The 13893-nt window shown below is 44.9% G+C and overlaps 1 protein-coding gene across 1 annotated transcript; it reads left to right on the forward strand.

Moving 5' to 3' along the window:
* Positions 1-4179: 4179 nt before the first annotated feature.
* On the forward strand, positions 4180-13503 carry ODF1 (outer dense fiber of sperm tails 1). Its single transcript, XM_003256076.4, has 2 exons — positions 4180-4639; positions 12919-13503. The coding sequence occupies exons 1-2, from the start codon at positions 4320-4322 to the stop codon at positions 13367-13369; spliced, it is 771 nt and encodes a 256-aa protein (XP_003256124.1). The 5' UTR covers positions 4180-4319; the 3' UTR covers positions 13370-13503.
* The last annotated feature ends 390 nt before the right edge of the window (positions 13504-13893 follow it).

The following is a 13893-nucleotide window of genomic DNA, read 5'->3' on the forward strand; positions in this document are numbered from 1 at the left end:
GGTCTCACTATGTTGCCCAGGCTGGTCTCAAACTCCTGGCCTCAAGCGATTCTCCCCACTTTGGCCTCCCAAAGGGCTGGAATTACAGGCATGAGCCACCACACCTAGCCTATGGATTCTTTTCTACAGAGTTGAGGTCACACTGTGTGTATACTTTCATATTTGATGTTTAAGCACTGTGTATTGACCTAACAACTGTTAGAAAAGTGTCTTTGTAACACTGGTCTAGTGACTAGACTTGAGCTGTAGCTGTGCTACCTGCTGGAAGAGGCATAAGGGACCTTCTTTGGCTCATGATTTCACCAGCACTGGGGACCAAGCAAGTGTTGCCCAACTTGGGAAAGTGCCAAGACCTGCCTTCCATCCAGAGGAGGTTCTATCTGGACACCAGCCGAGGTGAATGAGAGCTTCCATGGACACAGTCCTGCACACGGAAGGCTCTAGTTCCATATTAGAATCCATATTAGAGTCCTTCTGATATGAATAGATCACATTTCCATCTCATCGTTAAAGAAGACACTACCTTCATTCAGTCACTTAAAATCATAAGAATATACTTCATCGGCTGGGCGTGGTGGCTCACGCTTGTAATCCCAGCACTTTGGGAGGCCGAGGCGGGCGGATCACGAGGTCAGGAGATCGAGACCACGGTGAAACCCCGTCTCTACTAAAAATACAAAAAATTAGCTGGGCGTGGTGGCGGGCGCCTGTAGTCCCAGCTACTCGGAGAGGCTGAGGCAGGAGAATGGCGTAAACCCGGGAGGCGGAGCTTGCAGTGAGCCGAGATTGCGCCACTGCACTCCAGCCTGGGCGACACAGCGAGACTCCGTCTCAAAAAAAAAAAAAAAAAAAAGAATATACTTCATGATGAAGAATAAAATCACTAGGAAGGGCCAAGAGTGGTGACTCATGCCTGTAATCCCAGCAATTTGGGAGGCCAAGGTGAGCAGATGGCTTGAGCCCAGGAGTTTGAGACCAGCCTGGGCAACATGGTGAGACCCCATTTCTACAAAAAATACAAAAGTTAGGCAGGCATGGTGGTGCATGGGTATAGCTCCAGCTACTGGGGAGGCTGAGGTGGGAGGCTCACCTGAGCTCAGGAGGTCAAGGCTGCAGAGAGCACGCGCCACTGTACTCCAGCCTGGGTGACAGAGTAAGACCCTGCCTCAAAAAAAAAAAAAAAAGAAAAAAGAAAAAATCACTAGGAAGGTGGGATAATGGGAGAATCCTAGTTGAAATGTGGCTATACCCATCTTAATAATGTGCCATGTATACACAGATGTGTGTATTTAGGCACCTGAACTTGTGTATTTAATAATATTAAACTGAGAGCTTGCCTGCTTCAATCTTTGCTGACATTTGCTAAGGGATAGAATTCAAGGTGATATAAGAATTCTCTGTCACCTGAAGCTAGAGAAATCTGTACAACTCCTGCAATTAACTCTCAGGAAAGAGTAGGCCATGTTCCTATTAATAGGGTCCACCCCTCAGAATCAAATCACAGTGGAATCACTTTTAAAGAGGTCAGAATTCGTCCATAGAGGAGAATCATTCAACTTTGCTTTTTGACTCATTCCATGTGACTCAAGGGGCCAGCCTTTCATATTAATGCCTCTAGGGACACTTGTTTGCTAAGACACATTATCTGCACAGAAAAGGGCCTCCTAAGTCAATGCTGGGGAACAATGAGCCATTGGGAATGCCATGCTTGGTCTAGTGACACTCAAGGGACTCCAGCTGAGGGGGCAGTCACATCTCTATTACTCCTTCTATGAGCCTTTCATGAACTCCTTCACTCTCCTCATTTCTAGTTATTTTTCCCTGGGAGTCGGCTTCAGCCCTCTTTTTTCATTCTGAATTATCTTGCCTGCTTCCAGGGTTCCAACTACCTATGGAATTGTGGCTTCCTAATTTATATCTCTAGCCCAGGCTTTCCTCAAATTCCAGACCCTCTTATCCACAGGATACTCCAGATTTCTACCTTAAAGTTGTCACTAGCACCACCTGTTCACCAAATCCCCAAACTTACTCTTCTCCCTGTGTTATTTTTATCTCAGTGGCACCAAGAGTCTGCCAAGCTTGAAAGCTGGAAGTTACTACTGATTCCTCCCTCACTCCATCCTCACTCTGTTCACTAAATCCTGTTTAATTCACCCAGATGGTCATTCAGTGAGTACTTTTCAAGCACCTGCTATGTGCCAGGCATTGTGTTAGGTATCTATTGTGAAGCAAAAATAGACAAGGTCCTTGCCCTCATGGCTTACAGTCCAGCTGGGGAAACAATGTCATGAAGGAAATGTGTCCTAAGTTATGAGAGTGTTTAGTCTGGGAGACAGGGAAGGCTTCCCCAAGAAAGGGGGAGATCTAAAGAGTGCCTTAAGAATTAAATGGATGAAAGTCATAGGTGGGGAGTTCAATTTCTAAGCAGGCAGAACGTCCTGTGTATGAGCTCTGAATGAGGTGGAAGGAATGAGGAATGTCCTTGAAGGGCCTAAGGAACGGCCTCTGGAAAGTGAGTGGTCTTCCAGGAAGGCCATCGTGACTGAGGGGTAATGAATTGCAGTAATACTGGGATGGGAGAGGAGAGTGGGGAAGTGGGAGAGGCTCCATTGCTCAGCACTTTGTAAAGATTTTGGTCCTTTTTCTAAGAGGACAGAGAAGACTTTTTTTTTTTTAATTTTTTATTTTTTATTATTATACTTTAGGTTTTAGGGTACATGTGCACAATGTGCAGGTTGTATCCATGTGCCATGTTGTTTTGCTGCACCCATTAACTCATCATTTAGCATTAGGTATATCTCCTAATGCTGTCCCTCCCCCCTCCCCCCAACCCACAACAGTCCCCGGAGTGTGATGTTCCCCTTCCTGTGTCCATGAGTTCGACAGAGAAGACTTTTAAGGTGGGTGGGATGGTGGGTGGGGAAGGTTGACGAATGACAGATTTCTATATGAAAGTCACTCTGGCTACAATGTGGAAAATGGATTAGATGGGGCCTGGGCGGAGGTGGGGGAAGGCGATCCCATTGGCTTCCTCCTTGCCATCCCCATAGCCATGATCCCCAGTCCAGATTTTTGTTGTCTCTTCTTGCCTTGCAGTAGAAAACACCTCTACTATTGTCCCTAGCAGCTTACCTTCAGTGTGGCTGTCTCACTTCTGACAATAGAAAAGAAAATCAACAATCCTTCTTTGGGCTCGAAATAAAGTTCAAACTCCTTAGTCTGGCTACAAGTCCCTTCAAAACTGGCCCTTGTCTCCCTCACCAGTGTCACATCCAACCACTTGTCATCAATACCCTGTGCTCTAGTTCATACAAGGGAGACTTGAGAGCTGGACCACAGTTTGAGGTGAAAGGACCAGAGGAGTAGAGGCACCAAGAGCCAAATCTGAGGCTGAGTCAGAGGTCTAGGATGTTAACTGAACAGAAAGTAAAGGAAACTGGCCAAAGCGAGGGTTTCAGGCAGTTGGCTTCCAGCACCTTCAGGCAGTTGGCTACAAGAGCGTCAAAGACCAACATTTGGGAAGCACTCAGGGACAGGGCATCTGGAGGCTTGGATGCAAGACCAAAGGTGTAGTTGTTGGGAGGTACTTCCCCAGGACAGGCCCCCGAGGACTGACAGATGGGAACTTAAGGACAGAACCCCCAACCAGTAGAGAACTGAGGTTCCCAGACAGCCATGGCCACAGCTGGCAAAGAATGGGCAGGACTCAGAGACTTGTAACTCAGAAGGTCAAGGACAATGGCTGACTTGAGGGTGACTTGGTAGGAGGAGAACGATGAGAACATTCTTTATATTCTACTTGTCTGGAGCCAGAGTGAATTCTAGAACAAAAGGAGCAAGGCCAAGCTTCCAGTCAAGGCTAGAGCTAGAAGGGCACAGAGAAAGGCGTGGGCAGCTCCTGCCTTCGCCTGCACCAAGTTCAACAAACACACAGTCATAGCCATGGCTGGTCCCCAGAGCACACACAAGGCAAGGATGTTAGTGGCCAGCCCCAAGCACCCCGATGAGCTGCGCTTACTTGGGAGACCCATCCTCCTTGAAGGTGAGTGAAATCTCAACACGAGTATGGTTCTGAGGGTAGCTCTGTAACTCTGAGGATGGTCTCTGGAGGCCATGACTGTGTACAGTTCACATGGTAACCAGAAGACTATGACATACTTCAGAAGGTGGTGAGGTCATAGAACACAAGCTTTAAAGTAAGTGAATCATGTGTGCCTCATTTATTTTTAAAAGCAACTTCTGAGAAGGGCTTAGAACAAATTTTTTTCCCTGAGTGCCATTTCCCAAAGGTACTCACAGAACAATAAGGTGTGACCATAATGGCTGCACTAAATTGTCTCTTGGACAGTGTCAGAAGGGACATAAAGAAGGTGGACAGAGAACTAAGGCAACTGAGATGCATTGACGAATTTAGCACACGGTGCCTGTGCGACTTGTATATGCACCCCTATTGCTGCTGTGACTTGCACCCATATCCGTACTGCTTGTGCTATTCCAAGCGATCACGCTCTTGCGGCTTGTGTGATCTCTACCCATGTTGCCTGTGTGATTATAAGCTTTACTGTCTGCGACCATCTCTCAGAAGTTTGGAGAGGAAAGCCATCAGAGCCATAGAAGATGAGAAGCGAGAGCTTGCCAAGTAAAATAACTTATTTTTAAATTTTTATAGTCGGAATATTAGCCTTATAAGTTGGAGTAAGGAAAAATATGTGACAATCAATACTTGAACAAAGATTAAAAGGGTTCAGGATACTGACCCTGGTGACTTAGGAAAGATTTAAGGAAAGAAGAGTAAATGAGTCCATGATGGGAATTGTAGGGTTCTCAAAAGACAATGTAATGATGTCGATTGGCAAGGTCATTGGTGGTTTATAGCAAGAATGCCAGTATGATAAATAATGCGGCTTTAATGAAGGGAAGAAACAAGGGGTGTCATTAAAAAGCCATTGGAAGCAGCAAACTAAACATTTTTCCTGGTTATGAGTAAAGTGATTTGAGTATATTTGGACTTACAGAAATGACTACAGGAGAAGTAATAATAATTGATCAAATCCTTAATGTGTGCCAGAGGCTTTACAAGCAGGAGAGCAAATTGAACAATAGTGGCGTTGCCTTGGTTTTGTGGGAATATCATTCTCCTGTCTCCCCACTCCAGACAAAGACTTACCTTGTATCTGGAATTAGGTCTATCATGTTGGCCTCCCCTCTAATTCTACCAAAGGTCTTGCAAATAAACTATGGGACTGAATTGTAGCTTTCAGGATAGGCTTGAAAGGCTTTCTAATTGAATTGGGAAATTAAAAAGAGTCAGTTTTTTAAAAAAATTTTGTTTTAGATTATATTTTCTTTTTGCCTGGAGAAACCTTTCCTTTTCTAACTTTTTACATATCCCATTTAGTCTGTTACTGTTGATGAAAAAGATGGTTGAAAGTGCTGTCCCTGGTTAAATAAATAATACATTCATGCACTGGAATAATAAGTAAATATAGAAAGGATTGATGAAGCATTTTACATATTGATGTATTAAGTCAAACAAGCAAAGTGCAGAAAAACTGATAGACAGACGACAGATAGATAGATAGATAGATAGATAGATAGATAGATAGATAGAGTCTCTTGACAACAGTGACAGTGATGTTTCTTTGGAAAAAGCAATAGGAGGCCGGGTGCAGTGGCTCATGCCAGTAATCCCAGCACTTTGGGAGGCGGAGGCAGGCAGATCACCTGAGGTCAAGAGTTCGAGACCAGCCTGGCTAACATGGTGAAACCCCATCTTACTAAATACAAAAAAAAAAATTAGCCAAGCATAGTGGCAGGTGCCTGTAATCCCAGCTACTCGTGAGGCTGAGGCAGGAGAATCACTTGAACCCAGGAGGCAGAGGTTGCAGTGAGCCAAGATTGCACCACTACACTCCAGCCTGGTTGACAAAGTGAGACTGTCTCAAAAAAAAAAAAAGGATAATTATTGTCTAGGTCACCAGCCACCAATGGTCAGGAATGAACCTCCCTCATACCCTGCGAGCTTTCACCTGTAAATTCATCTATACTCTTTGAACCAATGTTTGTTTTTATTTCTTAGGGTATCAAGTTACATAAATTGCTCACACTGTGAGGCAGGGGCTCTTTTTAAAATATTTGGTCCAAGTTAACGTTTCCTTGTGAGCAGATCAGTATCCACTCTCCTCCTACTTTTGGATACTTGAATACCCTGGTCCAGGTCTTTCCAGCCTCTGTCTTCTGGCTTCTCTCCTATCCCCAGACTCTACCAATTAAAATCCCTCTCTGTCCTGTGCCATCTACTCTCTTTATGCCTCTTTCAGAAGCCTTGTTTCTTGGCATGCAGTAGAAACAGCTTCAAGCTTAATTCTCGACAGTGTAGTTTAGGCAAGAGGTAATGTTTTCTCCGGTTTGTGATGCTCTTCCTGACATCGTCTGGGTCTTTGCCTATTTTTTCTGTGCCTGCAGGCAATATGTGAAGCTGGTGATGTCTTTACATTAATTTCTGGATCTCGGAAATGATAACTCCAAGTCCATTGTAGGAATGACCTCAGGCTTGTCCTCTTTATCTCTTCCAATTCACACCACCTTGTGAAATTTCTATGCTCTATTTCTGACAACTTGACATTTCACTCTCCAGAAGGGCTTAGTGTCACTTGCAAACCTAAATATTCAATTTTCCTGAATATGGGTGAATATGTTAAACCCTGATTCTAGCCTCAGTCCCAGAAGGCCCCCAATGTAGTATTTTTTCTTCTAGTGCAATGCCTTTTATTCTTATCTCTAAGCTAGCGCCTGATCCATAACTAAATAGATGCAGAAATATCATGTTGATTCAATTTTTTAAAACAATCTTTGGTGTGAAAGCTTGCCCAAGGCTTTTTGAGTTTAGAATTCATATTCACATGACCTTCCTCCCCTTTAAAGAATGCGAGGGAGTTGGTTAGTTATGACATATCCTTTCAGATGGCAGGCTGTGTTGTCCAGAAGGTTCTTTGCCTTGGCCCCCTTGAAACTGTTTTTCTGTGTCAGAGTCAATCTGCTGTGTCTCTGGGTCCTCCTTTAATAACTGGTAAAAAGCCTTGGCCAACAATTTCTTAATTGATCCCACAGATTTCTTGAGCACTCCTGACTATATATGATTTGATTGATGCGTGTGTGTGGTGTTTTCTTAGTCTGGGCATAGAAAATCCAATCCAATCCAATCCAAGCTGGGTGCAGTGGTTCACACCTGTAATCTCAGCACTTTGGGAGGCTGTAATAGGAGAATTGCTCAAGTCCGGGAGTTTGGGACCAGCCTGAGCAACACAGGGAGACCCCATCTCTATAAAAATTAAAATAAAAAAATTAATCAAGTGTGGTGGCAACATGCTGGTGGTCCCCGGTACTCAGGAGGCTGAGGTGGGAGGATTCCTTGAGCCTGGGAGGTCAGGACTGCGGTAAGCCATGATTATGCCACTGCACTCCAGCCTGGGAAATAGAAAGAGACCCTGTTTCAATAAATAAATAAATAAATAAAAGAAAATCCAATCCATTTCCATTCTTTATTGGGCAGCTGCCTCAGAAGACACCATGTTGGCAGTGTCTTCCTTAGTAGAGACCCAAGTAAGCACCTTTTTTTCTGTAGCTTCTTTGATATCCTCTTTTCCTCCCCAAGAGGCAGGCAGTGCCCTTGTCTGTTCCTCCCTCTTCTGGATTTAGAGGGGCTGAGGGGACTGCATTGGTTTCCTTTGTGGGAAGCCGTGCCACCAGCCTGATTTAAGTTGTACCCAATTCACCACCACATTTCATGGGCTTCTCTGCCCTCTGTCTTAGAGCTGGAGAAACAAAACCCAGGCGCTCCTCAATCCTGCCCTAGGAGTTTATTATCTAATTCATGGGTGCCCCATGTGGCCAGGACACCAGGCAGTCCTCGTGAGCAAATGAAACTTGATTTACAGCTGTACTCTTTACCGGTACCTAGAAACGAATCCTGAGACTGTGTTTCTGTCCACGCACCCAAGTGTCTGTGGTTGGCACAAATCTCAGTGAAAAATTCCCTTGAAATCCCCACACCAGGGGCACTCTCAAAACTTCAAAAATCTGCCTCCTCATTTCTTGGTTCCCCCTTCATGCTCTGAGGATGAGGTTTTTACTGAATCCACTCTTGTTTGGTGAGGCTGATGACAGTCAGGCCTCATGGTGAGCTCTTCGTGGACTTAGAGGTGCCTTGCCCAGGTCTAAGCCCTCAGAGAAAACTTTCTAGTCTCTCTCATTCTCTGACCCAGAGGTCAGAGTATAAGTGAGCCCTATGGGGCTTTCTGGCTGGTGAAAGGCTGTCTCTTCCACTCCCATTGAGGGGAGCTCTCCCTTGTTAACCTCTGTGTCCTCTGCAGAAGTGGAAGTGAGTTGGGGCCTTGGCTGCCTCTCATCATAGACTCTTCACATCCATAGTTCTCAGAGCTCTCACCCCTTGGCTGCGGGGGTAAGAGTCTCTCCCCATCTAGGCCAAATTCATTGGTATGATTTGGTTTGACCTTGTTGTTTAATGATATAAGATTTAAAGCTTCAGATTTAGGGCAAGTCCATGTAAGGTGGGGCCTGGTGCAGCTTGATAAAGAAGACTTACACTTTATTGAGTGAAACTTCCTAGCACTTCATGTTCATTTAAGCCTTGTAACATGGGTGACATGTTGGGTGATATTATCTTGGTCATCTTACAGACAATGAAACAGATTCAGGGGCCATGTTCTTGGCAGAGCCAAGACTTGAAGCCGTGTGTGCCTGAGTCTGGAATCTGTGAGCTTAATCTCTGGTCAGTGGTTCTCGAAGTGTGGCCCCTGAAGCTGATTAGTAGCATTACCTGCAGCATGTTAGAAATGCAGATTCTCAGCTCCACCCTAGACTTGCTAGCTCTGAAACCTCTGAAACTCTAGGGGTGGGATCCAGCCACCTGTGTTTTGTTGTTGTTGTTTTGTTTTGTTTTGTTTTTTTTTGAGTTGGTGTCTTGCTCTGTCACCCAAGCTGGAGTACAGTGGTGTGATCTCGGCTCACTGCAACTTCTGCCTCCTGGGTTCAAGCAATTCTCCTGCCTCGGCCTCCTGAGTAACTGGGACTAGAGCTGTGGACAACCACGCCCAGCTAATCAGCCGCCTGTGTTTTAACAAACCCTGCAGGAGAGTCACATGCACCTGTGCCATGCTGCCTGGCTCCCTGCTGAGTGACATTTTCCTTAGTATCAACCCAAAAGCCTGGAGAAGAGAGAAATGGCTGGAAAATAAGAGAAAAGGAGAAGAAAGCAGAAGAGAAGGAAAAAGATGTGTTGGAAAGAGAGGGATCAAGTTTAAATGGGTCTTTGGGATGGGGCTAAATTCAGGACAAAAAGCAAAGTACTCCAATGAAGCCTAGAGGAAGGCCTGCCCCACCTGGTTCCCTGGTAGAGGTAGACATTTTTCACATCTTCGTTACTTTATTCATGACCGGGTTGAATCTGATTTACATATTTGAGAAGATGGCTGGGTATGCAGCTGATCACTGCTGTGGGCAGCATGTTTCATTTTCGGGAGTTTGGTTGTACATCCGGGTGAAATTTAGCCTTAGTAGGGAGGAGAGGAGGCCGCACAGAGCAGCAGACACAGGCACTGGCTGTCTGCTAGCTTTCCCCAGCTTTCCTAAGAGGCTTCTACAAAGGAGCTGATTTCCCTACGTTTATTGAGGCTAAGCTTCGCCCCCATGATAACAAGTATAGAAGGCAAACTCCCTTTGCACAGAACCCCATAGAGCCATGGAAAATTCCAGGTGGTGTGATGGGGACATCACCAGGCAGGAGTCAAATTGCAAGTTCAGAGTTGAGTCTGATGAGTAAAATGTGGCTTCTGCAGTTTCCCCTAAACCAACACATCTTCCCTGATAACCACTGACTTAGAAGCAAGAAGAAAAGGAAGCATGATCTGGCCAAGACTTTTTGGGCGACTTCCTGAAGACATTTGTGAGACCCTTGTGCGCTGTTGCAGAGCCACAGGAGCCAAAGTGACAAGAATAGAGGAAAAAAAGGAACCCAAGCAACAAAATACATGAAATTGTGCCCTGGGACCCAGGTTACTTAGAGATGAATCTGGGCGCTGACTTGGGCTTATAGACCTGGCTCCCAGATCCAGCTTCTGTGGAAGTCAAGAGGGCTTTGCCAAAACCACCTGTTGCCATAGCCAGGGCCACTAGCAAGGACTCCTAATTAGGGCCCTTGGCCCTCCTTTAGGAGGCCCGACTGCATTGTCCTGGTGGGATTTGATGTTTCTCATCTCATATGAGAAGATCTGAGCTGAACAGGAGAAGTTTGATTCTCAGATCATGCACACACCGTGGGAGAGTCTTGAAAGGCCCAGAGAGTACCCATCTTGCTCTGTGCTTCCCCTTGGCCTTGGCTGCTCTGGCTTTAAGCCTGTAATCCATCCAGAGAGGGTACCATGCCTGGAGTTTGGGCTGGTTCCCTGCATCTTTGTGAGCTATTTTCTGCCCATCCAGCAAGATAGAGTGCTTGTTCTCCTGCTTACCTCACAAAGATAAAGATTTCAAAGAGTTCAAAATTCTCCTACTTCTCCTTAGTGTGGCATAGGGTACCCTGGCACACCCAGGGCAAGAAAGACAATCATGCCCCATGCCACCCCAGGTTCCATGGGGCCAGAGGTAGAAATGGGGCTGAGGCCAGGCGCAGTGGCTCATGCCTGTAATCCCAGCACTTTGGGAGGCTGAACTGGAGGGATCACAAGGTCAGGAGATTGAGACCATCCTGGCTAACACGGTGAAACACCTTCTCTACTAAAAATACGAAAAATAATTAGCCGGGCATGGTGGCGGGCGCCTGTACTCCCAGCTACTCAGGAGGCTGAGGCAGGAGAATGGTGTGAACCTGGGAGGCGGAGCTTGCAGAGAGCCGAGATCGCACCACTGCACTCCAGCCTGGGCAACAGAGCGAGACTCCGTCTCAAAAAAAAAAAAAAAAAAGGAAAAAGGAAAAAAAGAAATGGGACTGAATACAGTCCTCTGGGTGTATTACACAAGTTGTTTCTGTTTGCCTCAGTGTCTTCTGGGACTGAGTTCTATTTGATCATTTTATAATTAGCCACTAAGAGTCTTGATTTATAACTTTCAGTACAAGGGTAGTGAACACTCAAACTGTTAATCGAATCATGTTAGGGCTCAAGTGGAAAATACAGATAAAAATCAGTACATATAGCATGATTTCATAAGAACACATACAAAACTCTCTCTCTACATGTATATAGAACTACACACACACACACACACACACACACACATAAAGTCATACACCAAAATGCTAAGGGTTATATGAGATTATAGGTATTTTTAAAATAGTCCATATGTTTACTTATCTGTATTTTGAGTCTTCTACAATGAACTTGTATAACTTATGTAACAAAAAGAAGTAACTGCATAAACAAAATTCAACATACAAAAGTGATACAGTGATAATTACATCTGCATCACAGTTATTATTGTAAAGATTAAATGAACTATGCCTTTAACATGCTTAGCACCTTCCACAGCACATTGCAAAAAAAAAAAAAAAGACAAAACCTTAACATCCTATGTGCCAAGAATTATTGCAAATATTTTCTTGCATTAACTAATTTAAGCCTCACAACAACACAACGATGTAGGCTATTTTTATTGCCCCAGTTTTACAGATGAGGAAACTGAGGCACAGAGAAGTTATCCACATGGCAGAGCCAAGCTTTAAACCCAGATACTCCAGTTCCAGAGTCCGTTCTTAGGCACTTTGCTTTACTACCTCTTGACGGATCATAACTGATCAACTAGTGTGAGCTGCTATTGTTATTTTTATTAAGGATTTACACAATAAAATTACTGAATAGCAACAAGGTAGCTCTATAGGAACCATGGTAGCTCTGCAGAGAGGACAGAGGAGAGCCCTAATATGTAGCATTTTCCAGTTTCCTTGGTGTAAATATCCTCATCATGACTATGATTGATTTCAAGCTATCAGCGTGCAATACTAACTGGGGAGTCGGGAAGAGATGTGCACGATCAGCTCTTGCTAGCTGATGCGATCCTGATTCAAGACACCACTGACAGGTTGTTCTGTATCTGATCAACACGGCCCCACCCAGCTGACTGCATTTCTGCTGGTGCTAGCTGTCCAGAGGCTAGAGTGACTTCCCAGCCTGGAGGAGCCAGGCCCTGCTGGCCAGAGCCAGGTCAGGGCTCTCCTGCCATCATTGTTTGATTGAGCTTTCAGGCTGTCTCTGTGCAATTGCCAGAGGTAGCACCTGTCCTATGAACCAGTAGGGCTGGGTTCTAAAGCTGGCAGCCATCTCTAAAATGCAGGTTTTAAATGGTATCTTATTAGTTATATCCCATTTTAAATCTATATAAATATAAAATATAATTTTTATATAATTTAATTATAGTTATATACACAATTTAATTACAGTAATAATAATGAGAGTAGTAATAATTAAGCAGGATTTATAATGTACCAAGCACAGTGCTAAGTAAAATATCATAATCTCATCTAATCCTCCAATAGTCCTATATGATGCAGGCATTATTATTATTATTATCTCCATTTTGCAGATGAGGAAACTGAGGTACAGAGAGATTAAGATACCTACCCAAGGATCCATGATAAGAGGAGGAGCTGGTATTTAAATACGAGAGAAAGATTTGGAAGAGCAGGCAGCATGCATTCATTGTTAACAGCGGTGTACTTGCGGGGCAGTATGATTCACATGGGTGGACTCACACTTTTTACTTCATGCATTTGTGTAAAGTTTATTTTCACAATGGCTAGTGTTAACCTTGGCTATTTCAAAAGCTAGAAATCAAAATATTGCTTCTCAAGCTGTGTCTGGTTTCTGAGGTCTGAGCTCCCTCCCACCCTATCCCTTTTCTCAATTCCAGACTGAGAAGAACAACAAATAGAATTCTGGCTTCCTCCTGCTGTAGCAGTAACATTTTAGGATCGGTGAATGTATGCGGTTTTGAACCTGATCAAGTCAAAGTTCGAGTGAAGGATGGAAAGGTATGTGTGTCGGCTGAGCGGGAGAACAGGTACGACTGCCTCGGATCGAAAAAGTACAGCTACATGAACATCTGCAAAGAGTTCAGCTTGCCGCCCTGTGTGGATGAGAAGGATGTAACATACTCCTACGGGCTCGGCAGTTGTGTCAAGATCGAGTCTCCTTGCTACCCTTGCACTTCTCCTTGCAACCCTTGCAACCCCTGCAACCCATGCAACCCGTGCAGCCCCTGCAACCCCTGCAGCCCCTGCAGCCCCTGCAACCCATGTGACCCTTGCAACCCGTGTTATTCCTGTGGAAGCCGATTTTCCTGTAGGAAGATGATTTTGTAAAGTGCGCATAGGAACCCATTACTTAATAGAAGTCAGTTACTCCAGCCAGGCAGCTCTCCCAATGTTTCTCCTCTCCTTCCCATGGCCCCTGTTGTTCAAGTACGTAGGAAACTGAATACATAACTGCAATCTGCTGGTGTTGTGTGAAAGTCTTTTGGTTAAACCCACTGCAGGAGCCCTGCAGAGTTAGTGAACACTGGAATAATTAGTGGATGGGAATAGAAGGATGATATGGTGAGATCCACACTTCCACTCCCTCCTCCATACTCAACTACCTCCAAACTCCAGGAGAAGACACTCTTCTGGTGGGCATCCCCAGGCATTGTTTTCCAGATGATCCAGTGAAATGGCCTAGCCCAGAAACCAAATGGTCAAAGCAGAAACAGATTAGAGTTGAAGGCAAACACTTTTTCAAAGCTACTGCAGTAGGGAGTCCTGGAAAGAGACTCCTCAAGCACGGTGGGGTTGTGGTTTTACTGGACAATGATCAGAAAACAAAAACTACGGGGTGGTAGGTGGGACGA

This window comes from Nomascus leucogenys, chromosome 16 (genome assembly GCF_006542625.1).
Source record: "Nomascus leucogenys isolate Asia chromosome 16, Asia_NLE_v1, whole genome shotgun sequence".
NCBI lineage: Eukaryota > Metazoa > Chordata > Mammalia > Primates > Hylobatidae > Nomascus > Nomascus leucogenys.